Here is a 26,996-nt window from a genome sequence, read left to right on the forward strand (position 1 = left end):
ACTGTGCCCTTTGTAGGTGTGACTCTTAGCTGGATTAAAATAGAAAACATATTAAAAGATAATTGCAGAAAAAAAGCACAATAACTAAAATCACAACCTTTCACACAAATGTAAAGTTTCTGAAATGTGAGCTTAAGCACAGTCTTACATTCTACCCTTTTAAGGAAAGGCCTATGAATTGGGAAGGGATGAAGAAAGAAAAAATGTACTTAAAATTCCATCCCTTTCAACAGAATACTTGTGTGGTTTGATCAGCTGTAATGATGTTCCCAGAATGTTGAGACAAAAGCATGTCTCCAAAGAAGAAAAGAAGCTGAAATGATTTCCCAAGTATGTAAAATCACTTCTAGAATAAAGTACAATCACTTCTGAAATACATGGCTGAAAAACATTGAGGCTATCTTCCTTATTTGGTGCCAATAAAAGCTATGTAAAATTTAACAATAATTTTTAAATTGATAAAAGAATGAATTGATTCTATGAGAAACAGATATTAGAATTAAACAGACCACTTGTTTCTATATGACTGAAGGTCATATTTATTACAGAACATAGTATTTCATTTACCAAATTCAGGTCTGAGTGAAGACAGCATCCATTTGTGATGTTGGTTTAAAGAAAAGCTAACAAGCAAAATAATGTGGAGAGACAAAAATCAAAATAAAACATATAATTCAGGCTAAAAACCAACTAATTTTCCTTGTACTCATCATTTTTATTAGAATAAAAACAGGTAAAAGTATATCCAAAGGATTGCTCAGTGCTGCTTCAGGTAAACGGTTTTGTAATTTAAGTGCATTTAAGTGCACTGACAGTATTTCCAGGACTCAGTCTACGAGTCCATATATATTAAGGATTTCTCTGTTTATATGTCCATTACGACTTGGAGCTGCTGATCATTTATTGCCACCTTGAAGGCAGCCAGAATTAATACTACGCAGAGCTCTAAAACATTTTAATGTGTGGTGGAAAAAAAAAAACCTCTTAATTAGAAAAATAAAAATTTTATTCTAGAAAATACCCACAGCCACAAAACACAACTTTTTCCATTATAAATGAAAATGCCAAGAGGCCATGTGGATGATAAAACTCAGAAACTGTGATATACAGTCCTGCATCTAGATGTCTACCAAAGTAGAGGAAGTATAGCCAGTTCAATTCTTTTAGTGTTAACAAGGGAGACAAGGGTAATTCCTACAATATTTTCCCTTTTACTGAATAGTCTTGGAAGTTAAATTTTGCTTTTACTAAAAAGTTATCCCACAATGCAGCCACATCCCCATTTTTATATATAGGGAAGATTATCTTAGAATTTTAAAATAGAATTTTAGAAATGATATATGAACAACTAACTACATGTCCTTCAGAACAATGGCTTTGACATAAAGAGGTCCATCTCTCCACTCAAAACACAAGATAACCATACCCAAGAGCTGACCGTCACAAAATACACAGAGCAGCTCACTTCTACACCATGAATTAAGTATTCAATGCTGAGCATCTGGGGGATTAAGAAAAGCAATATCTGATTTGCATTTAGTAAAATAAGAAACAGAATCCTGGTTGGTTGTGGTCTGTAATTCTAAATTCACTGAAAAACAACAGTGCCACCTGCTGACATTAAAGTGCTAAATGATTTGAAAAGGACAGTACACTGTCTACAGGCATAGAATAAATATACAGATAACGTATGGTGTCTACAGACACAGAATACTTTAGAGGATGGAACAGCTAAAATTGAATTAACAGTAACTACATTAATGTTTTCTTCCCTAAAGATCAATTATATGAAAAACAAATACCTAATTATTATCTGAGTTATAAATACAAGGCTGCTGCCAATGGCTTAAGTTAACCGGAAACAAATCTTTTCTAATGTAATCAAATTCTTTTGCAAATCTTCACTTAGAATCACACTATAAACTTATGACAGAACCAATTAAATTACTGAAAAAAAGTAGTAGTCAAAAGAAATGAGGCAACTGTGAGATTGTGCTGTTTTTTTTTTATTGTGTTTTCAATGGAGAAATACATCATCTGTTTACAAAATAGCTCTTGAAAAATACAAGGAGTACAGATACTATAAAACAAAGCAAACTCCAGTCATGAGACACTACATACATCATGCGAAAGCAACAGTCTGATCTCCAGGTTATGAAAACTATAATTAAAAAGTCACTACACAGAAAAGGTCCAAGTTTCCAGCTTGGCAAAACTTGGGTGCAGTTACATGAAACGTTTAATAAACTGAATTGTTTTCCCCAATGTGTAAACAAAATGACAAGACTAAATCTGTGCCTGGTAATTTCAATCTAACTCTGAAGCTACACAAAACACACAGACACCTTGTACACTTCACCTGTTAGTATGACCAGCTTTTTTCTTCGGTGGTGGAAGGAAGGGCAAGGTGACTGTGTAAAGCAAAGATGTGGGAAGTAGAAATATTGTTTACTAGACATTATAAAGTCATGGTGAAAAGAAAGCTTCGATTAATGCATAGCCTAAGGGGGAAAAGACTACACTCCAACTTCAGAAAATTAATTTAGAAGGATAGGGGAAGAGATTAACTAATTGCAGTTTAACATGAAAAATGCACATGTGATAGAATGGAGCACAATGGAGGATTCATAAAACATGCTCATCAGAAAAATCTGTTAAGTTTACTTTGTCCAGATTAAGAAAGAGTAAGTTTATCAACATCTGGCATCCCTCATACTTTGTAAAGATAGATCTTCTACTGCTTAATTACGAGAAATTATTTTATTCAAAGAAAGGAGCTCTTAATCTTTTGAAAAAAACAAAATAAAGAAGGAGTAGAGAGCTGACTAGATGTCAAGTGCTTGCTAGAAATGATTTTTAAAATGCTTCTACATGTAAAATGTACTGACAAATTTTGGTAAACCATTTAAAAATAAGAATTAGTTTTAAAATCTTGGAGAAAATGCCTTTTTGCCCACATTTAAAACTGAAAATCAATTTTACTATAGATAGGAGTTCTGTGGAGTGTACAAAATTCCTCTTAGAGATCAAATGGCCATCCCAGACAGATACCATGTTTTACAGGCATTACTTTTAATCACCCTCAAGTTTCAGCCATGGGACCAAAATTTAGTGTTCTGTGCCATGTGGTCACAGGGTCATTGGTTTCATATCATGGCTTAAGAAAATACTGGCATTTTGTTTCTTACGAAATAAGTCCTACCTTGTGCATACAAGCACAAAGAAAAAGGAAGGGGAAAGCGCAAGAAGCTTTTTGTTTGTCTGTTTGTTTTGAAGACAACAGATTGAAGGCAAAAGAATACAGAGCTTTCATAAGCTCAAAGAAAAATATTTGCTGGCTGATCGCTGATTTGTATGCACTATAAAACAATTCCATAAATAAAACCAATATATCATTTCTTAATCATGACCCTATCAAAACCAAGTTATTTCCTAACTAATCTTTCAATGTCAAATGTACCCTAGAGTTGACGTTTCATTTTTAAGGGTTACAGCTACCTCACAGGAACTGAACTAGATGTACTCTTACCCTTTCTCTGAAGTATAACAGTACACCACTGCACAACGGTATCCAATTTGAAGACTAATGGTAAAGAAAATTCTTCAGGAAAAACTGAAAATCCATCAAGCTGAAACTCTAAAATTAGTTCTACTTTCTAATGAAAAAGACATAAAAGTGCATCATCAGAATAAGTAATTCTTATGCCAGTTTGTATTGCAAATTTTCCAAACAATGCATCAAACATAAACCCAATCCAGATGTCAATTATGAATACAAATACAGCTTGAGGTTGTTTTTTTAAAGGCAGTAATTTTTGAAATAGTTAATGCAACTGTTGCTAACACAATAATAATAGTACTCCTGGCTTCACATACTAACCTGGACTTCCGATCAAGTGCTTGATTAGCCCAGTAAGGGAGGTCACCAAAAAACCAAAATCCATTTCAGTCATGTCTAGTCTTGTACCCTCCATTCTCCTTTTTTAGCATTTGAAGACAACAGGTTGAGTTGGCAGATATTGTTTATGGACCCCTGAGGTTGTTTTTACCGATTCAATCTCAGTTTTATTGAATTCTTGATAACAGGAATAGGATTTGCAGGGAGAGCAGGGATATCAGAAAGGTCTGTACTGGATGTTTTCTGAGAATGAAAGCAAAGAACACAACATTGTTCAAAGCACCATAATGTAACAATGAGATGTATTTAAGAAACCTGATGAGAAAAGTATTACAAATTAAAAAACTCTATAATGTTGTCAAAATGGAATGTAAATATGACTATCACATTATTTGCTTAACAAATAATGTGTTCAACAAAGAAATTTTCAAATAGGTATATTTTAACAATATTTTAAAAACTCCTAAGTAATTTCAAATAGTTTTTAAAATTGTTCCTCTAAGAATCACCTATGGCATAATGCTTAAGTTACTGCTAAACTGTATTCACTTATTACCACACTAATAGCGGTAATATTAACTAGTATTGGAGCACCCCCAAGTGGGAGAATACTTAAAGTTCATTTTATACAAAGCAGCAGCAGTAAATTTATTATTTTCTGACACTGTAAATTATACAATTAAATCTATACAGCTGAGCAATAATTTAATCATCCTACATTTTAGGTAGATTATTTTCATATTAATTAGATTATATCACAAGCTTTCTTTAACACTAAAAAAAATACAGAGATGGATCTTTTAAAGTTTTATTACGGAAAATTCCAAACATACACAAAAGTAGAGAGCACTGTATAATGGATCCCCATGTATTCATTACCCAGCTTCATCAATTGTCAAATCTAAGCCACCGTCCTCCCACTTTCAATTCACCTTGTGTTATTCTGAAGCAAATCCTAGAGATCCTATCATTTCATTTATAAATATTTCCAGATTTATCTCAAAACAAAAAGAATTCTTTATTAGGTATAGCCACAATATTATCACCTCCCCAGAAATAAGTACGTACCTAACATTACCAAACATAGGAATGTATTTTTTTTTAAATCAACATAATCATTCTTCTTATATAACTGGGTGATTTTTTTCTCTATGGCTCTATGAATCCTTTCATTAGAAAGAAAATTCTACTCACTCATAAAAATATCTAAAAGGCAAATACCCATGGGTACTAATTACTACAGGGATAAATTCAGTAAGACAAAACTATGAAAATAAGTCCCTAGAGAGTATGTGGCAAACCAAACACATGCAATCACAGGACAGTTTACAAATGATAAACAAGTTTGTCCACGTATCAATATTAAGCATGCTTCCTGATGTTAGTTACTCCCCCTAAAGTTTTATTACATTATGGAAAAGGTATTCTGGAAAATAAACATAATATTTATATATCTTTAGAGACTATAAAAGTTAACATCTAGCAAAAGCACATTTTTAAATGATCACGTTAAAATAACTCTGAGCTGCAAAGCAGCAAAATATCATCATAGTATCAGTACAGCAGCGGTTGTTATCTCAGTTACTTTGTAGAGATTAACCAGTTTTATCATCTATTAAAGAATGTATCTACTTTGTGTCAGAGTTTGAGCTAGACGTTAGGGTTCATTCATGTGAAAGGATTCAAGAAGAAAATTATTTAACAAAATGAAAGTTCACAAACAAATCAATGAAAAAAGATTCCAGATGCCTACTGTGAGATTCTGTATGTGAGGGTCTGTCACAAGTAGAATTGCTAGGACAAATGAAAAAGTAATTCTGAAGAGCTATGGGCTATATTAAATAACTAACTGAAATCAGTAGTGGAAAAATAAGGCAGAAATACATTTTTAAAATAAAAATAAATTAGCCTTTGCAAAAGAAATACATGAAGAATGTTTTTTAGTTCATTCCTAGTTTGAATTTCACTCTTTGACCTACAAATAAAACCTACATATGAAACCTGTATAAGTGACTAGTGAAAATTTAAATGATTTGCAGTATCAAATAATATATTAATATAAGCGGATGAGTTAACATCGAAACAGTCCCAGAGAACGGTTCCGTCAAATCCAGGGCCCTGCCTTAAAACTACAATAAATACGTTTATAGGCTAGTAAGTAATTACTTTCACAAAGATTAATTTTAATAGTCTTCTATGAACTCTCACTTTAATTCAATATACCACACTAATCTTCAGGACATTTACAAAATTCTCCTTGCTTTTTGCACTTAGTACCTGAGAGGCCAACAGAGAAGCCGCTGTCTGAATAGTTTCTGATTGAGTTGTACTTGTCTCTGTATCAAGTTGTTCCTGTGAGACAAAGAGGATGGGGAAGGGGGAAAAGAGACTTAAAAAAAGAATAAAAGAACATAACTGGGTTTGGTGGCTAATAAAGAAGACAAACTGGAAGACAGGAGGGATCAAGAGAAAGATGTGACTACATTACAAAAACACCTAGTGTGTAGATGCTGTAGGTTATTTCACCATTTCAGATATTAATAAATTTCTATTTGCCTACTTAAATCTTATAAAGCATGGGTCAAAACAGCTCATGACTTTCCAACCAGCTCCAACTTGGGACATTTTAAGCAAACGATAATTAAAAACACACATAGGCACATCATGAAATGTTGCCCCGACAATAACAGAGCATAAACCCAAGGAAAGTTCTTAGTTTTGAGGGAGAAAAAAAAAATTCAACACTACTAAATAAAACAACCCCACACCTTTAATTAAAAGTGGAAAATATGTCTAAAAAAGATTTCTCCCTCCTTATGGTCTCTTCACCCCTCCTCAGTAATCAGTGCACTGATTCTACTCATCAGAAAACACAGGGTAAAGTATGTCATACCATTACTCTAAACTTTTTAAAAGCAGTACACAAAAGAAAATAATATATACACAAACATATGAAAATAAAAATATAGGTCAGACCTGGTGGCTCACACCTGTAATCCCAGCACTTTGGGAGGCCGAGGTGGGCAGATCAGGTGGTCAGGAGTTCAAGACCAGCCTGGCCAACATGGTAAAACCCCATCTCTACTAAAAATACAAAATCAGCCAGGCGTGGTGGTGCATGCCTGTAATCCCAGCTACTCGGGAGGCTGAGGCAGGGGAATCGCTTGAACCTGGGAGGCAGAGGTTGCAGTGAGCGAAGAACGCGCCACTGCATTCCCACCTGGGCAACAAAGCAAGACTCCATCTCAAAAAAAAAAACAAAACAATTTAAAAAAGAAAATCAAAATATGAAAACTTCAATTTCAATGAAACTATACCCCAGAAAAATGAAACACTGCTTTCTCCTATGAAATTAAAAAAGGTAAATAAGATGTAAGAAGTAGGAATGGAAGACATGCAGCCTTCCTAGAGGACAACTCAGTGATGTATACCAAACTTTAAACATACTATTTTCCTCAATAATTCTTCTTCCATTAATTTATGCTAAGTAAATAAACATGAACGAATGGCAGATATGATATTCAGCTGTAACCAGTATTACAGTAGGAAAGCACAGCTTTCTTTCTTAAATGGAAATAATTGCCATGGGTAGGAAATAGGCTGGATAAAAATAATCACAGCCTTAAGACGGCATTCTGTGAAGCCATTAATAATTTTGTAGATTACATAATGACACAAACATTTTTTTCTTGGTTTACGAAGTACATCGAAATTATAAAGCAAGGGCATTATGAGGGCACGCACAAAACCTAAGAGAGTATTTGTTAAAATATCCATCAGAGAAATCTGGATAATTTGGGAGAAGAGGGAGAATTTCTAATTTTTCCACAACAAAAGAAAGTTAAAAGCCTTCAATATATTTCAAATTCTACGGAAAAAAATGAGTCTTTTACATTTTGGGGAAAAAAAATTTCTTCCACCCCATCTACACCTCGTTCAAGCCCCATGCACCCCAGGTTCTAGCCAAAACCTTAGGCCAAAAACTGCTTTTGTAATCATACCATATTCTCAACCCAACAGAGAGAGATCATGATCTCAGCCTGGACTGTCAAAAATCCTATGTATCCTTCGAGGCCACTTCAAATGATACTTCTTTCTTCAATGAAGACATTTACTGCTATTTCTGCAGTCAGAAATAACATCTTACTTCTCTTGCCCCTTGGCCCCCAGCCCTCAATTACTTTGATTTTCTTTGATAATGTAATTAATTACATTCATGACTTATCTTCTCTACTTAATTATAAGCTCCTTTAAAGGCACAGAATGTGTTTCACTCACCACTATATTCCCTTCAGTGTTCAGCATTACATAATTAACAGTAAAAATGAACAAATACTTCTCCATAAACAACACTGAAAACATCTAAAACCTATAGCACAAAACACAATATTTGAGAGACATTTCTATTACATCTTCTGAACTCTTAATTGTGTATGTATTCTAAAGGCTAAATTAGTATACCTTTGCTTCTGTTTTATCATGTCCACTCAAAGCAAGACAGTTAGCATCTTCACTTGTTTCATCCTGTTTTTAAAAAAAAAAGCTTTATTCTCTAAAATGAAAAATTTAGATTATTTGCCAATCAAAGCTTTACTTTATAAACTTTTTTAAAACTACAAAATAATTAAACCTGTAAGATCAACTATAACCTTAAAATAGATAACTGGTTCCTCTTTTTAAATGTTTTTATCAGATTAAATTTGGCTTCAGAAGCTAATAAAATTTTAAAAAGCATCAGGAAAACTGTTACTGCAGATCACCACCTAAAGTACATTTCCAAAACCACTAAGAGTTCATAGAAATATATTTTGTAAGGAAAAGAAAAAAAAAAAAAAAAGAGATCCTGATCAAACAACTTTAGGAATTTGGCATAGTTATCACCCCCATTCTGGGAGCCTCAGACAGAGTGGCACACAGAAGGTTCTAATCAATTCCACCAAGAAGGAACACCACTTTAATCTTCCTAAGCCTAGTTAACTAGAGAATCCTTGTTCCTGGTACGACCTACTAACATCCTACAGAACACAAGACTCGAGAAACGCCTTGCTTGGGTCTTAAGAACTATTTTGACACTATTTTCTCAGCAGAATTAAAATTTAATTTTACATGTGACTCTTAAAACAGGCATAGAAAAAAACCACAGGCTAACTTACAGCTTAGAAAAGATTTAATACAGTATCAATCAATCCCAATAAGGACTTTATTTGTACCCTGAAAATACGCAAACTTTAAAAATAGTAATGTGTCACAATTGGCCAAATCTGAATACTGACTGATATGTAAAACTATGGATTATCAATATTTGTGTGATAAATATACTGTACTTATATTTTATAGAAGTCCTTATTTTTAGATATACAAAGAAATATTTTTGGTTATTATGCCTGGGGTTTGCTTCAAAACAATGGGGAAGGAAGTGATGTGGGTATGTAGATAAAACAAGGCTGGCTGTGAGTTGTTAACTGTTGAAGCTAGGTGATGCAAACATGACAGTTCATTATACTTATGACATGTTTGAAATTTTCCATACAAAAAGTTTTATATATATATGTGTGTGTATATATATATATATATATATAGAGAGAGAGAGAGAGAGAGAGAGAGAGAGAGGTTAATTTAGCTATATAATCCAGGAAATACAGCAAATATTTTCCATTTTTATTTTACATTACCATTTATATTTATTTGAAAAACCTTAGGATATGATGACCATTAAGCAGAACTAAACTATCTCAGAGTATCTAAAATTCTCCTATTTATATACATGTTAGTGCATTACTGAGTGAGGCCAGTATTTATTTCTGGTTTGCTAAAATTTCTAATACCGAGTACTCATTAGCAGAGAATAAAAGACCCAATTTAGAAGGCCTTCAAAATTAGGATTATTTCTACTACAGCAAATTTCTTTGACTAAAGCACTATGAGATTTAGGCCTGGGTTCTAATCCTGCCTCTAACTGTAACTAGATCTGTAACTGGAAAAGCCACTAAACAGCAAGTTCTTCTGGTAGGAAATGAGATTAGCCCATGGAATAATCTAATATCCCTTATCTTCTTAAAATGCTATGTTTCTATTAATCAACTCCACAGAAATGCCATAAGCAAAATTCAGACTGAGAAAATATATACCAAAAAAAAAATTACAGGAAAAAGTGGGAAGGGATGGAGGAGGGAATCTGTATTTTAAAGGACACTTACAGATATCAAACAATTGCAACACAGGGATCTTTTTCGACTTCCAGATTTGAACAAACAGCCTATTTTTAAAACAATCGGGACATTTGAGCACTGACTAGATGTTTGATGATATTAATAGATTGTTAATTTTTGTGAGTAGGCTAATTTTACTCTTAATGCTTTCATTCTTAGATACGATTTTTAAGATTCTAATTAAACATGTCTAGATTTTGCTGTTAAGTAATTCAATCACAAGAGAAAACGAAAAAGGCTGAAAGAATTAAGATTACAAAGACTGGCGGAGAGTTAATTATAACAGAAACTGTGTGATGGGTACACAGGTACATAAAATGACTCTTCCATATGTATTTTTAATTTTCCATACTTAAGTTTAAAAATTCTATATTCTTATTGCTTTTCTAAACCAGACAAGAAACACAAGTGTTATTCTACCAACCTAAGTGCAAATAAAATTGCAAAATACTGCACTAGTACAAACTTACTTAGAACTGTTAGTGTGCCATTTTTAACATTAAAAAAAACAAACCAATCTTAAATGCATAGAATTATGCTTAAATACACTTTACTAATGTCAAAAGAAATCTGAATTCTGAAATGCCCTGACAACTTCAAACCAGTATCAGTAGTCTGAATGTGTAACTGACACAAAAATTTAGTATATTCTTAAGCTGCTGCACAACACAATCATGGGGCAGCGGGGCTCTAGGATTTCCAGGCCTAACTTCTAGAAGATCTCTGATTCAGTTCGTCTGGAGAAAGCCCTAAAATCTTTATTGAAAAACAGTAACAAAAAAAACCCCAAAAACTAATTCTGTTGCACAACCAACAAGGAAAATCACTGCCTTAAGAGATAATTACACAGACACAGATGAGTTTTCAGAACACATCTTCTAAGTTATGATGATTTACAGTGGGCCCTTCATATCTGTGGATTCCGCATCTGCGAATTCAACCAACCATGGATCAAAAATACTTGGAAAAATAAAAAATAATACAACAATAAAAATGACACAAATTAAAAAATACATCATAACAATAATTTAAACAGTATTTACATTGTATTAGGCATCGTAAGTAATCTGAGGGGATTTAAAGTACTATACAATACCCATCTTTCATTCTCATTTATCATCTTAACAGTGACAAAATTCATCAGATTACTTCTAGTTAATAGCAGCTATTTCAAAAAAAAAAAAGTCTTCAGAAAATAAGCTAAATAATAAAATAATTTTCACCATTCTTAATCAAAACATAATAGAATCCATAAGCAATCTAGAGGGTTTTTTTCCACTCTAAAGAAATTTTGTTGTAATAAGTAAATTACTAAATACATTCTTAGCTAAAAAAAAAAAAAAAATCACAATGAAATTGGTGCTTTTAGACTGTCACCTCTGGGGAAATAGCGAATGCCTCATTGATTGGAAAACAACATGAAAGTGACTCGAGGGAGAAATAAAATTGTGTAACAAGACTACTTCCATTTTAAGACTCATACCAAATCAATGTACACTTTTAATGGTTTTCCCAAAACTAAGACTGTAACAATTGTAAACCAGCTAGTATAAAAAGTTAATACAAGCTCACAAAGTATTGTGGTTCCTGTGACCTCAACACTTTGGGAGATCAAGACAAGAGGATCGCTTGAGCCCAGGAGCTGGAGATAAGCCTGGATAACATAGCAAGACTCTGTCTTTACAAAAAAAAGTCTTTTTTTAAATTAGGCAGGCATGATGGTGCGCACCTGTAGTCCCAGCTACTTGGGAGGCTGAGGTGGGAGGATTGTTTGAGTCTGGGAGGCAGAGGTTGCAGTGAGCTGAGATTGCTCTGCTGCACTCCAACCTGGGCAAAAGAGCCCAGGCTGGGCTCTTTTTTGTTTGTCTCAAAACAAAAAGCAAAAAACTAAGCAGGGCATGGTGACGTGCACCTGTGGGTCTAGCTACATGGGAGGCAGAAGCCTATGCCCAGGAGTTTAAAAAAAAAAAAAAAATGCAAACGATGCTAGAAAGTTTAAGGGTTAGAGAGCTAACCATTTAAGACTCAAAAACTAACGTGGCTGTGTGTACTTGTTTTTCATTCAGTAAGAATTCCCTGAGAACCTCTAGTATTCGATGGTCCTATAATACCAAGTACAGTAGAGAAACTTCAAAACTCCATTTGTATCATAGAAGCAAAAAACTGTCCAGAGGACCATCAAAAAATCAGTACAAAAAAAAGACAGTCATTAGAGAATAATAAGTTAAGAATACAAGTAATTCCATGTTAAATTCTGTTGTAGACAATACCTGCTAACTACACACACTAAAGAAGTTTAAATGAGAGGGCACAGCTTTATGGCAGAGGTAGTTACTGAGAAGAATGGGAAAGGTGAAGAGAAACTATGGCACTAAAACACTACAGACACACCTACAATTTTCTAAAAGCTTTGTTCCTTGATCCTTCTCTATTTTGGTTCATTAAGTTTTCTTCCAATGGATTTAAAAATAGGCAGTTGGTGTTGTCATGGCTAACTAATATGTTTTTTATATATATACCTCTTCTGTTTTGGTTTTCTTGGGACTCTCTTCTTTATGAGGTGAGGATGTCCTCTTGACTCCTACTATAGGAGTAGGTATTTTTGTTGCTGCGTTTCCTGAAGTTGCTGCATTTCCTGAAGATCTAGGTGGTGGGTTTACCAGACGTGTTGAAGAAACAACTCTGGAGACCGTAGGCTTTGGTGGTGGAGAAATGGCTGGTTGTGTGGCAGTTTGAGGAATGCTTTCACTCGATGTACCTAAGCAGTAAATATATGAGCATATACAAATTAAAATAACCATATCAGTATCAAGTTGTAAGTTTTTGTTTCTCTGAATTTGATTTCATGAATAACTTTACATGCAGAAAATAAACTGGCATTTAAAAAACTGAATTTCAACTACTTAACAAACCCGCTTTTCAAAATGAAGGTTAAACCAAATATAATGTAAGAATTCTCAAACCTGACAAACCCAATCTCCTTACCCCCTGAGCTTTCACTGGAATTTACTTGTGGCACAGAAACTTCAGTAGCCTGTATGTTGGTCACAGATGCTGCTGTTACAGCTGGAGCAGGACTGTTTCTGCTAAAAAATAAAAATAAAAATAAAAATTGTCTCAAAATTTAAAAGTAGAAAAATAAATAAAAATAAAATACAATGATCTATAACATGTACAGAAGTTATTTTGTAAAGTAAATGATTCTTTGATTTTACTTCCTATACATACACTTCAGCAACTGACTTTACTGGACAAAGTATAACAACAGTAAAAAGTACACAAACCTTCTAAAGCAGCACTGTCTAATGTTACTTCCTGAGATGACAGAATGTTCTGTATCTGTGCTACTGGATATGGTAGGCACTATTAAAACATAGCTACTCTGCACTTAAAATATGACTAGCGAGAGACTACTTAATTTTAATTAAATTTAAATTGTCACATATGGCGGCTGGCTACTATATCACCAGAGTGGTTCTAAAAGATCTATTCTTAACTGATTTTGGCTAAGAGACTTAACTGAAGGATTTTTTTGAACAAAAATTATTTATTAATAAGAGGCCAGGCATGGTGGCTCACGCCTGTAATCCTAGCAGCTACTCTGGGAGACGAGGCGGGAGGATTGCTTGAGCTCAAGTTTGAAACTAGCCCGGGCAACACAGTGAGCCCTCGTCTCTACAAGAAAAAAAAAACCTATATTATTTAAAAAAAAAATTAAAAAGTTATGAATGAGAAAATGTTCTGAGAAACAGAAAACAGAAAAAAAATTTCTGTATACAAAGTATAAGGGTTTTATAAAACTCTAAAAGCCCATCCAGTGGCTCAGTTAAACAAAGACCTTTAAGTGACAATGGGATATTTCAATATTTTACTTTAAAAATAACTTATTTTAAACCCTCTTTACTCCCCCGAAGTTTCTCTCCCATTTTCTCCTCATGTCAATCTCAAATGACCTTCCTACTTAACAACCAAAAGCCACTAGCCAAATATTACCCCAAATTCTAAGTATAAATATTAAAGAGACACACCTATTTCTATAATTAACCCCTATTCTTTCTTTATTATTCCTTATTATATAAAAAAGCCCAATCTATGTTCTAAATCTCACTAACTCCTGTCATCTCAAGAAACTCAAATTATCACTCCTTTACTCTCCCATCCAACTTTCCTGTCTAAAGTAAATTCTACCCATTAGCATTTAAATAAACTCAAGTAGGCCGGGCGTGGTGGCTCAAGCCTGTAATCCCAGCACTTTGGGAGGCCGAGACTGGCGGATCACGAGGTCAGGAGATGGAGACCATCCTGGCTAACACGGTGAAACCCCGTCTCTACTAAAAAATACAAAAAAACTAGCCGGGCGAGGTGGCGAGCGCCTGTAGTCCAAGCTACTCGGGAGGCTGAGGCAGGAGAATGGCGTGAACCCGGGGGGCAGAGCTTGCAGTGAGCTGAGATCCGGCCACTGCACTCCAGCCTGGGCGACAGAGCAAGACTCTGTCTCAAAAAAAAAAAAAAAAAAAAACTCAAGTTTTTATTATCTCCTAAAAGAAAAACAAAAGCAGAAAAGTCCTCTGGTTTCTCTCTCTGTCTCTCTCTCTCAGAGCTACCACCCACACTCTGAAACTGGTGAATGATGACACCATAAGGAGGTAGGCAACACTTGGAAGACTTATTTTTGGTACCTACATGACATCCATGTGGAACCACAGAGCAGTCAGCTTATTAAAGCTACGGATATCATTGGTACATGAATGTAAAATGTAGTCAACCGAGAAGGTGTTACCACTCAGGGACAATATGAAGATGGGATAAACAGACAAGAATAATGAGAGAGCCCTCAAGGGCACAAATATTAAATGAATAAAAAGAAAAGGACAGTTGGCCAGAGAACAATCACAGATGCAGGAGAAAGCCTGAAATGGCTAGCAAGGTGCCTAGTACATAATAAACACTCAATGCTTGTTGAACAAATATACAATCATATTCTAAAAACCCAGAAGTTTTATCTACAGAAGTTACTATTACTTCAAGAAACTAAACTTCAAAACTAAACTTGTGAAATTTAGTACAGTTGTACACATTTTACATTCGTGCACAAACTCAAAGGACACAAAGGTTTTTACAAATCTCAAAATTCTTATTAAAAGCTTCTTCACTTAAAAAAAAACAAAAAAAAAATTTTTAAATGATAACACTTACAGGACATATTCAGGCCTGAAGTCTTTGGATTATGCATGATTTGCCTAAAAACATATCACACACACGAAGTCCAAAAGAAAGAAAAGACAATCCACGACACCTCAGCATTTTCTATTTCACATTCATCCAGGGAATCCTCCCCAGCCTGCACTTCTGCCATCAGTTATACGTTAACTGACAAACAGACTTCTAACACCGCCTTTTAAAAATTGTAATATAGGCCAGTCGTGGTGGCTCATGCCTGTAATCCCAGCACTTTGGGAGGCCAGGGCGGGTAAATCACCTGAGGTCAGGAATTCAAGACCAGCCTGGTCAACATGGTGAAACCCCATCTCCACAAAAATACAATTAGCTGGGCATGATGGCAGGTAACGGTAATCCCAGTTATTCGGGAGGCTAAGGCAGGAGAATCACTCAAACCTGGGAGGCGAAGGTTGCAGTGAGCCGAGATCGTACCATTGCACTCCAGCCTGGGTGACAGAGCGAGACTCCATCTCAAAACAAAAAACAAAACAAAAACAAACAAAATGTGTGTAACACACACACATATATATAAATATATATTTATATACACACACACACACATATATATATATATTTTTTAAAGACAGGCTCTCACTCTGGTTGCCCAGGCTGGGGTGCAGTGGTGGGACCACAGCTCACTGTAGTCTCAACCTTGCAGGTTCAAGCAATCCTCCCACCTCAGCCTCCTTAGTGGCCAGGGCTACAGGTGCACACCACCACACCTGGCTAATTTTTTTACTTTTTTCTAGAGATGGAAGTCTCACTATGTTGCCCAGGCTGGTGTTGAACTCCCGGCCTCAAGTGATCCTACCACCTCAACCTCCCAAAGTGTTGGGATTACAGGTGTGAGTCACTGAACCTGGCTGAAAATTTTTCACTGCTTCAAACCCAGGGCAGTGGCATGCGCCTGTAGTCTCAGCTACTCAGGAGGTTGAAGTAGGAGGATCGCTTGAATCCAGGAGCTCAAGGCCAGCCTAAACAAAACAGCCAGACCCCATCTCTTAAAATAATAATAAATTTTTAAATTTTTAACTGCTGTGAATGTTAAGAGAGATAACCTAGCTCTTCTAAAACAGGTTTCCCTAACTATCATAGATACATTCCCTTGTTACAAAGTTATAAGCAGCTCTAGGACAGAAAGGTGGTTTTGTTCCTTTTGTCTGTTCTCATTAGCACACCATACAGTGCACTGTAGCAGTAGCCATCTAAACACATGAACTTGGAGGGCTTATGTGCTAACATTCAGTCACATCTGACTGAAGACATTATCATTCTCAAAAATAAAATGTTAAGTATGACAAGACAAAACCAAAAAGTACTATCCCCAAACCTAGGAATTAAAATTGCTATTAAAAAAAATTAGTAGATGGAATGAAAATAACATTCTAAATAGATGACTTTAATAGCAAAATAAGAATGTATCTGATTGATTCAGCAAACAGCCACTCCACTTCTGTTTTCCTCTTTTTCCTTACCCCTGAGAGCTGCCAGAACTGTTCAATGGACTGGTCTTCGTAGCACTAGTAGGTGAAGGCACAGACATGCTGTTATCACTGTCCATAGACAAGTCAAGGCTGCTGTCATTGAGAGCTGTCAATTTGACACCTTCTGTTGAATGCTGCAAACAATGAAACATTTACTGAATATATCTTTACTTCATCCAGATGTTGAAACACGGAAACCTTTTTACTTAACATATATGATTTTTACTGAAAAGCACAAATCACTAAATCTACGAAAGTTAGATGTGCCATGCTGATTCTAAAAGGCAATGATTTGGGAGTCAAGTACTTTCTTCTAAGAAGGCCTCAACATTAAGTATGGTTCTTATGTGGGAGAAAAAAGGAGAAAGAAATGTTATATTAAATGTATCTACTGACCATAAGATACAACACAAATTAAAAACACTGTAATATAAAACAAAAGAATCTCCAACCAGAGAACTCTAAATATACACACACACAAGAAAAAAATGTCTCAACAATAAACATGGTACTACAATGACTCTCTGTAAAGTGGGTCTAGAAGTGATTTTGTTTACATATAGATTTCTAATTATCCTACAATAAACATAAAATTTTTTAAATTTCAAACTTATTGCCACTCCTTACTATTTGTCAATAAAAAGAGCTTCTCTTAAAAGCGAGAGACTTTAGTGCTCTAACTGCAATTTAGAATTTTTTAAATGGTATGCTTAATACTGTAAATTATCCTGTGAAAAGAAAAGCAGAAATAATTTTCTGGAAACTAAACATAATATACAAATCCTAATGTTGGTCCTCCTTAAAAATCAAAGCACTCCAAAACAAATAAAGCAGAAAAACCAAAAACTATGGATGGTTTCATGGAATTAAAGTTGCTTTCTAGTAACAAAGTTTAAATTTTTGCTATTTGGTGCTACTGTAATATTACATTCAGCTTCATTTTTTTTTCCCAGAATGTTTAGCCTGGGTTCACTTACCTACACAAACATTTTAACAAAAATAATTTATACTGTTGACAAAAACACATTCCTTATATATGTGCCTGCATTCTGTGCTTTCTAGTTCCCCAAATAACAAAATATTCTTATCTTTGATTTAGCACTAGACATATCACTTATGTACATGAATGAAAATTGATCAAATGGGGAAGGTGAGATATGGTGGAAAGGAGAGGAAGACAGAGTGACGCCATTTGCTTATGAAGTCAGTTGTGAAATAAAAGTACCTAATATTATAAATGAGTATCTCTTCTATTCAACAATGCTACCAATCTTACTCTCCACTAGATATGAGGATTTATTCAGTAAGTAAATTATACTGAGTTCTACAGTTACCTGCCTCCCTAAGTGACCTAACAGCTGTGAGTTAACAGGCCACTGTTGGGGATAAATTGTGAAAGTTTAACTGGTTGGTCTAAACACAAAACAGCATTAAGCTACTTTGCTTTGTTTGCTTCTATATCCAGATCAAGTTTGGTATCAAGAGACCTCAAAGCCAAATAGTCATAAATATTCTATCATAATTTTTAATAAAAGATAAATAAAACAAAGAACATACTACAGAAAGAAACACACACACATACTTTGCAGTCAGACTTAGGTCCAATTCACAGTTCATACTACATGACCCAGGGCAAGGTTCTTAACCCCTCAGTTTCTGCTATTAAAAGACAATACCCATGGGTTGCTGGAACATTAAATATAAAAAGGACTGGTACAGTGTTATGCAAATAGCAGTTAATAAAAGGAAGCTATTTATAAGAGTCCAAATAAAACATTCATAGATCTTGACTCCTAGACACTTGTTACTTACGAGGCAAGAAAGTGCTATTTTACTAATGCAAACTTAGAAATACTCTAAATGATCTCAAATACAGGGTAGATTTAATCATACTGTAGCTAGATAAAGAGATATTAAACAGCCACTAAAAATATAATTTGGATAGATGGTCACGATATGTTAACACAAAAAAAAGCAGGTCACAAAATAGCAAATTTCATCAAAAACCTTTTAAAAATATGTATGTGGTAACATGCACTGAACAGTCTGTGTATAAATAAAATGTTAAAAGTAGGTTTGCTGTGAAATTATAGTTACTTCATCTGATAGAATTTTTGGACTAAAAAACAAATTTCCAATCATTAATGATTCTCTTTATATTCTAGATGACTATATTTAAAGAAATAATACCTTAAGAAATAATAAAACATCTTACATTCAAATTTACTTAAAATTTACACAGGATGGTTCCAAATATCAGTACTGTCATGGAAATAGAACTTAAAAAGGTAATCTGAATATAGGATTCTGAGAAATCTAATTATCTGTTATAAATAGCTGTTAATAGCTATTTGATTATGAATTAAATACTAATAATAGCAAAGTTCTAAAGAACAATCTACTTTCACTTCTGAAAACATAAAATCTTTATATACTTTTTAAAAAAAATTATTATTTTGTAAGAGACAAGGTCTCATTCTGTCACTCAGACTGAAGTGCAATGGCACAATCATAAGTTCACTGCAGCCTTGAACTACTGGGCATACGTGATCTTTCCACCTCAGCCTCTCGAGTAGCTAGGACTGTAAGACGCATGCCACCATACCCAGCTAATTAAAATTTTTTTTTAGAGACGGAGTCTTGCTGTGTTGCCCAGGATGGTCTTGAACTCCCAGCCTCAAAGGATCCTCCTACCTCAGCCTCACAAGTCACTGGGATTACAAGCTTCAGCCACCATACCTGAGTCCAAAGTGTTTATATTTTTTGTATGTGATAAATTTACATTTAAGTATAATTGATTTAATTAACCCTTAATAATACAACACTAAAGGACAATTAGAAAGCAAGTGTTTAACTTGATATTTTAGGTTTGTTTTCCTGAGGCTAATCTCTAGCTGAGATAGATACTTTAGTTTTAAAATAAAACTGCTTGATGGAAAATTTTACAATAAATGTATGTTAACATGCACTGAACAGTCTGTGTATAAATAGTACACTGAGAATAGTACATGTTTGTCAATTTTTATCTAGTTAACTAAATTTTTAGTAAACCATTAGGTTAAGAATAAAACATTTTTAAAATAACATCACGTTTAAGCCTTAAAAACTGATTTTACACCCCTCCTCATTTATCTACCTATCCCCAAGTTGTGAATAATAATGATGTTATGTGATAACAAAAGCCAATATGAGCATTTATTATATGCCAGGAGCTAGTCTAAACCACCCTTTACATGTATTGGTTCATTTAATCCTCATGAAATACCTAATAAAATAGGTAAAAATACTGCCACAATTTTCAAGATGAGACAAATCAAGAACAAGATGTTTGCCATGTAACTTGCTCAAATTTCACAGGTAGGAAAGAGTAGAGCCTGAATTTGAACAAGACAGTCCACTCCAGAGTCCCTGTCTTTAATTAACTTCAATGCTTTTGTATCATAATATATTCTGTTTTAAGAAACAAAACATTATAAAATTAAAGTCTTTTGTGTATTAATTTCATCCCCTTCCTCCCAACCCCAATTCCAGACAACCAGCCATTTTCCTGAATGCAGTGGTTGTCATTCTGTAATATATACTTTTATTTCACATTCTCTCCTAAATACATTGTTTTTTAAGTTTTTAAACTTGTAAACTTTATATGGAAGTATCAAGTGAGACACACATACGTGTGCTTTTTTATTCAACATATTAGTATATGCAGTTGTAGTTCATTTATTTTCACTGCTACATACTGTGAAGTATTACATTATAAGAATAAACCATCTATTTTTGAAATCACCTTAAGAAAAATGTAATTTGTATCTGTGCACTAAAATTCCAATATGCTCACTAAAGTTCAAATAAGGAAAAAATAGTTCTAAGTTATTCAAAAGGAAGCACTAACACTAGAAAAATGTAATGCAAAATATTAACTCAGTGACCTCTGTTCATGACCTCCTTTATACTCAGCAACTTTTGGTTTTTAAATAATATACATGTTATATTTCTTACATTCATCAAAAAAAGCGATTTTCATTTTTTAAACGCCTCACATAATTTACTTGACCCACATATTTCCTTACTAATTTAATTGAGTTTACTTTTTAAAGGAAAGAAAATTAAATACTGATGTGGGATTTTTAAATGAATAAGAATAAAAAGTGCTTAAAGAGAATATGGGTATATACAAAGTAAGGATATGAAGCATCACTACTAATCCTTCTAAAATCTAAAGCAACTGTGTGCAAGAAAACTGATTAGAGTCAGATTTCACATAATGAAACTGCTCCATGAAACCCATGAAACAGATTCTTAAAAAGCTGTCATCTATTTCAAATAGGACTTATTAACTGAGCCTGAATTCTGAAATAATGATAGTCCAGATGCATAAAACATTATGTTAGTAATGCTTTTGTAAGTACTTTCTAAATTTACCTTTTTCTTTTTCTGAAGCACATGATTAGGTAGTAGTTGATGGAGTTGCTTTCTTTTTACATGCATTGCAGCAATTTTCATATCCACCTCAAACATCTTGCTGTTTATTGCTTGCCTATAAACTATACAATTAGGAAATTGTTACAAGAAATAGAAACATTTTAATAAAGGCAGTTAAACTCACTCCAGAGAAACTATTCTAAGTAGGGATCCTTTTTCCATCAATACTGCATACCTGTAAATCAGTCAAGACCTATTCCTAATCCGACATAATTCATTGCCTGAGCAAACTCCTTTTACCACAAGATGCGCTGAATAAAAGCACAAAAAGTATTAATTCTTCCAGTGTAGTAACTCTTTAAATAGCTCTTAAAGTAGTAACTCTAAAGAGTAACTCTTTAAGAAATGGCAGAAATGAGGGGAAAAGGGTTTCTTAAACTCATACCCTTTTATGCTACCAGTACTATTGCTTAAAACTTTACCCAAGTATGTAACACATGCTGCAAAATAAGTCAAACTTATTAAACTATACCTATAGGTACCTTTACAAGAATCTGCAAGATAAAACTAAGTAATGACATACTTTCTATATATAGTAATAACTTAAATGACAGAGGTCACAGGTACAAAAAGAAAATGCTACAATTAAATAAATTCAAATTATTTAGATCCAGAGGGCCCCCAAAGGTAAAAGTCGGTCATACAAAACATATTTAAGAAACATCTATACTTGATTCATACTATTCTAGACACTGGAGATAAGCAGTGAACAAAGACCAATGTAGCCTCAAAGGGTCTACATTACAGTAGGGAGAATAGAATAAATAAGAAAAAAATAAAACCTATAGTCCATGTCAGATGATGGTAAGTGTTACTGAGAAAAACCACATAGGGAGTAGGATAGGAAGCTCAGCCTGGAAACTGAGTTGACATCTGACTGAAGATTTAAATGAACATGAGGATGTAAGCTGAGAGTACCTGGTGAAATAGCATTCCAGAGAGAGCAAACATCAAGAACAAAATACCCTAAGCAGGAGAAAATGCCTGGAACATTTGAGAAACAACAAAAATGCCAAAGGAGAAGATGAAAAGTAGAAATCCATAATCCCTTATGTGCAACTCTAAAATCCCAAAAACTCCCAACATACAAGTTTTTCTAAGATAGGAAACAAAATTCATCTAGTAACAAACCCTGTTCTGAACTACTTGTGGCTGTGGCTATTTGGTCTTTATCTTTTGCTCCATGTGAGTATCAATGGTTCCCTGCAGAAATGATACTGTCTTTCAGTACCAAATGCTGCTCCAGGCCTCAAAGGGTATATTACTTACTAACTGTATTACCTTTCTGGCTCCAAAACTTACAAATAAAGGATTGAGAACTTATAATAGGAGGTAAGGTCACAGACATAATGAAAAGGGCAGATCAGGCAGAAGCTTGCAAACCACAGCAAGGACTTGGACTTTTATTCTGAGTAGATACTCAAAGCTTTTAAGCAGGCAAGACATGATCTGGCTTAAAAATATCATTTGGACACTAGGTAAGAACAGCTGAAGGCGCAAGTGCAAAAGAGAAAGTTTTGGCAATGACAGTGATCCAACAGCACTACAGTGGCTAGGACTTAGGGTGAAAGCAGTGGGAATAGTACTAAGTGGCAGAAACCTCAATGTATTCTGAAAGAGGAAGCAAAAAGATTTTATAATGGATTAACATTGAGTAGGGTCAAAGACTGATTCCAAGGTCTCTAGGTTGAACAACCAAAATTACTTGAAAAGAAACTGGTAGGTGTTGGGAGTGAACATTTGTGTGCTGAATATGTGAAATCTGTTTTCTTTTAAAATCCCATAAAGTATTGGATTAAAGTGTTTCAATATAACAGGACAACTGAATTTTCCTTCCCAAAATACCTAAAACATCCTTGAAAATCTTGATGGTTCATTAGTGTAATCTTTGATAAACATCTTAATTTGAATGCAAAGTACAGAACAAATTTCTAATCCAGGTAGGTATCCGTGACTTATTAGTTCATAAATAAGTTAACATCAGAATTTTTACTTCAGGAAAAAATACTTCTGTGGTGTTCAGCAGGTGGAGTATCACCCTACATACGACATTCTAAAAATCTGTAGAGGTATTTTTGTTGTTGTATTGATTAAAAGGTACTATGGCTAGAAACATATAGATATGTATCCTTCAACGTGGACAGTTCTACCCAACACAGAATTATACCATGTCCTTCCTACATTCCTAAAGACAAAAAACCTACTTAGCAATTATTTAAACAAGAATTCACTTCAATTTTACATTTTAAAAATGGAATATTTAAAAGAAAAAACAAGAAAAAACAAACAAAAAATGGAGTATTTTAATTTGAAATTTCCAGGAATACAACTACCACCAAGCATATCAAAATTAGATCTCTTTTTATTTGCAACTTTCACTCTTACAAGGTCACCAATGCTAACACTGCTGGTGATATCTGAATCACCACAGACAACACCTGTATCGATCAGAATTTATAGATATCACACTGCTAGTGAATCTACATAAAGTGTAATCACTTGATACTTGTTATCTTCTAGTGTCATTGTATCTGAGCAGTGACATATTGAAATACACATTCTTTTCCTTTTATTTCTCCTTTGTATCACAATTAGTGCACGATACTGACTTTTTAACAAACTGGCACTAATTTTTTTCTCTCCTGTAACTAGGTAAAAAAATTCTTAATTTTAAGTCTGTATGTTCTCCAGGGAAAACTCCTCATAGTGAATAAAAATGCCACTTACTTTTTTTTAATGGAGGAGAGGAGGACAGTGTCTGAGAGAGAAAAGGATTAGTCCTTAAAGTGGATGTGCAGTTGTCCCTATGTGTAGTATTTGCCATTCCCATAAAAAGTTGTGCACCTACATATAGACTCATTCTCTCAACTACATCCACCGTTTGGTCTTTAGTTAAAACGAACTACCTTTCATCTTAGAGTACAGGTCAATCTGAAATCTACACTTAATCAGCCTATTTCCCACCTATGCATTAACATTTGAATCTGTATTTGAGACATAGTAGGAAAATTTCTCCAGGTCATCACAAGTTACGCTTCATCGATTTCTGAGGTTCAAGATGATGAAGGCAGTCAGACACAGATTCAGTCTAGACAACCATATATTCAAGTTGTTTCCCATTTCTTAGGAAATTATGGAGAAGTCAAGTTTGGAATGGTTCTACTTAACTTTAAGGTTGCCACAATAGAGAAAAATCATGTATATACAGGTTGAGTATCCCTAATCCAAAAATCTGAAGCTGAAACTGCTACAAAATGCAAATATTTGTGAGTGCCAACATGACACTTAAAGGAAATGCTCATTGAAGTCTTCAAATTTCCTATTGTCAGACTAGGGATGCTCAACTGGTAAGTGTAATGTAAATATTCCAAAATCTGAAAAAAATCCTAAACACTTCTGGTCCCAAGCATTGCGGATAAGGAATACTCAATCTGTATTAGACTAATACAAAACCATTATTCTGATGACAGTTCAATATTCGCAAGTAATTTCAACAATTATTGTAAATACCACTATGGTGTGCATCAAGACAATTTCAAATATGCAAGAACTGAAGTGTTTTGATTATCCAAGTAAAGACATACCTGTATCTGTGAAAGACTGAATATCATAGGTGAGATCAACACTGAGGTTTTCAGAGTTTTCTGTTTTTTTAAACACTAACCCAATCACCCACATCGTGCGAAATTCTTCCCTGCAAAGAAGAGCATTACCATAGTTTATCTGGATTTCATGAAAACGTAGCTATCAATGTGGTTGACAATCTGAGACATGGAAAAACTTGTAATACAAATGTATGAGCAAACTAAAAGTTCTAAGCCTCACCCACACCTGTCCTCTATATTCCTACTAAAACATAAACAGAGATCCAGGAGAAATACACTCTTATTAACTGTACACTGATAGTCAATGTCCTTAATGATGATTCTAAAGAACCAAATCCACTGAAATCAAAGAAAAATTATCTTTAAACTAATGAAGGAAAAAGACTTTTTAGAAAGTCTGGGAAAAAAAGGATTTTCTAAATACAGAAATTTAACTAGAATTTAACAGCTATTTCTTAAACTTCAAAAATTCATTTTAAAAGGCCACATGAACAGAAGCATAATAACAGGAATAATTTGTGATTTAGCTACTTTTGAACATTTAACAGTGTATCTACTGAATGGAACATCAAACAGTCTTCTAATAATTAAGATTAGGCCGGGCGCGGTGGCTCAAGCCTGTAATCCCAGCACTTTGGGAGGCCGAGACGGGCGGATCACGAGGTCAGGAGATCGAGACCATCCTGGCTAACACGGTGAAACCCCGTCTCTACTAAAAAATACAAAAAAAACTAGCCGGGCGAGGTGGCGGGCGCCTGTAGTCCCAGCTACTGGGGAGGCTGAGGCAGGAGAATGGCGTTAACCCGGGAGGCGGAGCTTGCAGTGAGCCAAGATCCGGCCACTGCACTCCAGCCTGGGTGACAGAGCGAGACTCCATCTCAAAAAAAAAAAAAAAATTAAGATTAGAATTACCACAAAATGTAAAAAACCTCTTATCATATAATTACAAAATTAAAAACATCTATATAGTAAGAATACTGTATAACACAAATTTAATAATCCTTCCACTTATCTTTTAATGCTGCTTTATTTTTTAAAATAAGCTTATTACTAGTACTCTACAACTCTCCAATGCAACAAAGTATAGTCTCATATTAACAGCAAACAATCAAATCAGCAACTAACCTATATAATAAAAGACCCCTAAAAAGGTAAACTGACTCTGCTTTTATATACATTAGCTTCTCAACAGTCCAGAATCAAGCATAAGTCAGATTTTTATAAGTTCATATCAAAATGTTTGTTCCCTTTTTACAAAAAATTAAGATAAAAAGCAAAGACTGATGTATGGTATACCAGCTATTCTGACAACTACTGTACAAAACAGGAGAAGAAAATATTAAGAAGGAATGGTAAAGACAGTATTAACGCAAAACTGTAGAATGTGAACTCTAGCTAATAGGCACCTCCTCACTGGAAGAACATCAGAAAAAAAAATGTGTGCTGATTTTTCTCATAAAACAGTCTTTCTCTTCAATGTTTCTGATCGGAAAAACTAAGTTACAAGTTCTAAATTGTCTATAAGCCATACGTAGTCAACAGAATAGTGATACTGGTTATAAAAATTGCCTGTAAACGCTTCTATGAATAAAAATTGGAAATGAGAAGAAGAAATTAAATTAGAAAAGGGCTTACTTGTCGGGATTTTCTTTGGGTGCTGGAAATGACTGGGGATTCACATGAGCCAGTGTAATAAATTCATTCTTCTCCAAGCTTCCAACCAGGATTCGGATTTTTGATTCCACCAAGCCCACCCTGAACAAATGTCACTCAGTATTAACAAAAAGTTTTGGTTAACTTAAAAATAAATTTAAAAATGCACATACCAGGGCATTTCAACTGGCTGAACTCCCACAAATAAAACTAGAAGCCTTATGTTCTACCCAAAATTGCCAAACAAGAGGGAAAAAAGAGCCAAGAAACACTCCATTCACACCAGCAAGGTTGCAAAAGTTCTCCCCACAGAAATTTTAAGAAAAACAAGCTTTAAGTGCAATTTGAATATACAATTAAGAAATGATGCATGGATCTCTATAAAGCAAACAAAAAAATAAGTTGCATATGGATCCCGATTTCTATGCTTTCACTACACACAGTAAAG

At 34.3% G+C, this 26,996-nt stretch overlaps 1 protein-coding gene across 1 annotated transcript in view; it reads right to left on the reverse strand.

The window, feature by feature from the left end:
* Positions 1-1,985: 1,985 nt before the first annotated feature.
* Positions 1,986-26,996, reverse strand: part of PAPOLA (poly(A) polymerase alpha) — a 64,731-nt gene continuing 39,720 nt past the window's right edge. Inside the window, exons 13-21 of the mRNA XM_011951590.1 lie at positions 26,531-26,650; positions 24,875-24,984; positions 21,231-21,352; positions 16,803-16,945; positions 13,093-13,193; positions 12,627-12,865; positions 8,360-8,422; positions 6,176-6,250; positions 1,986-4,141 (exon numbers count right to left, since the gene is read on the reverse strand). Coding sequence (XP_011806980.1) covers positions 4,046-4,141; positions 6,176-6,250; positions 8,360-8,422; positions 12,627-12,865; positions 13,093-13,193; positions 16,803-16,945; positions 21,231-21,352; positions 24,875-24,984; positions 26,531-26,650 — 1,069 coding nt within the window. The 3' untranslated portion in view covers positions 1,986-4,045. The remainder of the gene's footprint in view (positions 4,142-6,175; positions 6,251-8,359; positions 8,423-12,626; positions 12,866-13,092; positions 13,194-16,802; positions 16,946-21,230; positions 21,353-24,874; positions 24,985-26,530; positions 26,651-26,996) is intronic.

Source organism: Colobus angolensis, unplaced genomic scaffold (assembly GCF_000951035.1).
Source record: "Colobus angolensis palliatus isolate OR3802 unplaced genomic scaffold, Cang.pa_1.0 Scaffold32, whole genome shotgun sequence".
NCBI lineage: Eukaryota > Metazoa > Chordata > Mammalia > Primates > Cercopithecidae > Colobus > Colobus angolensis.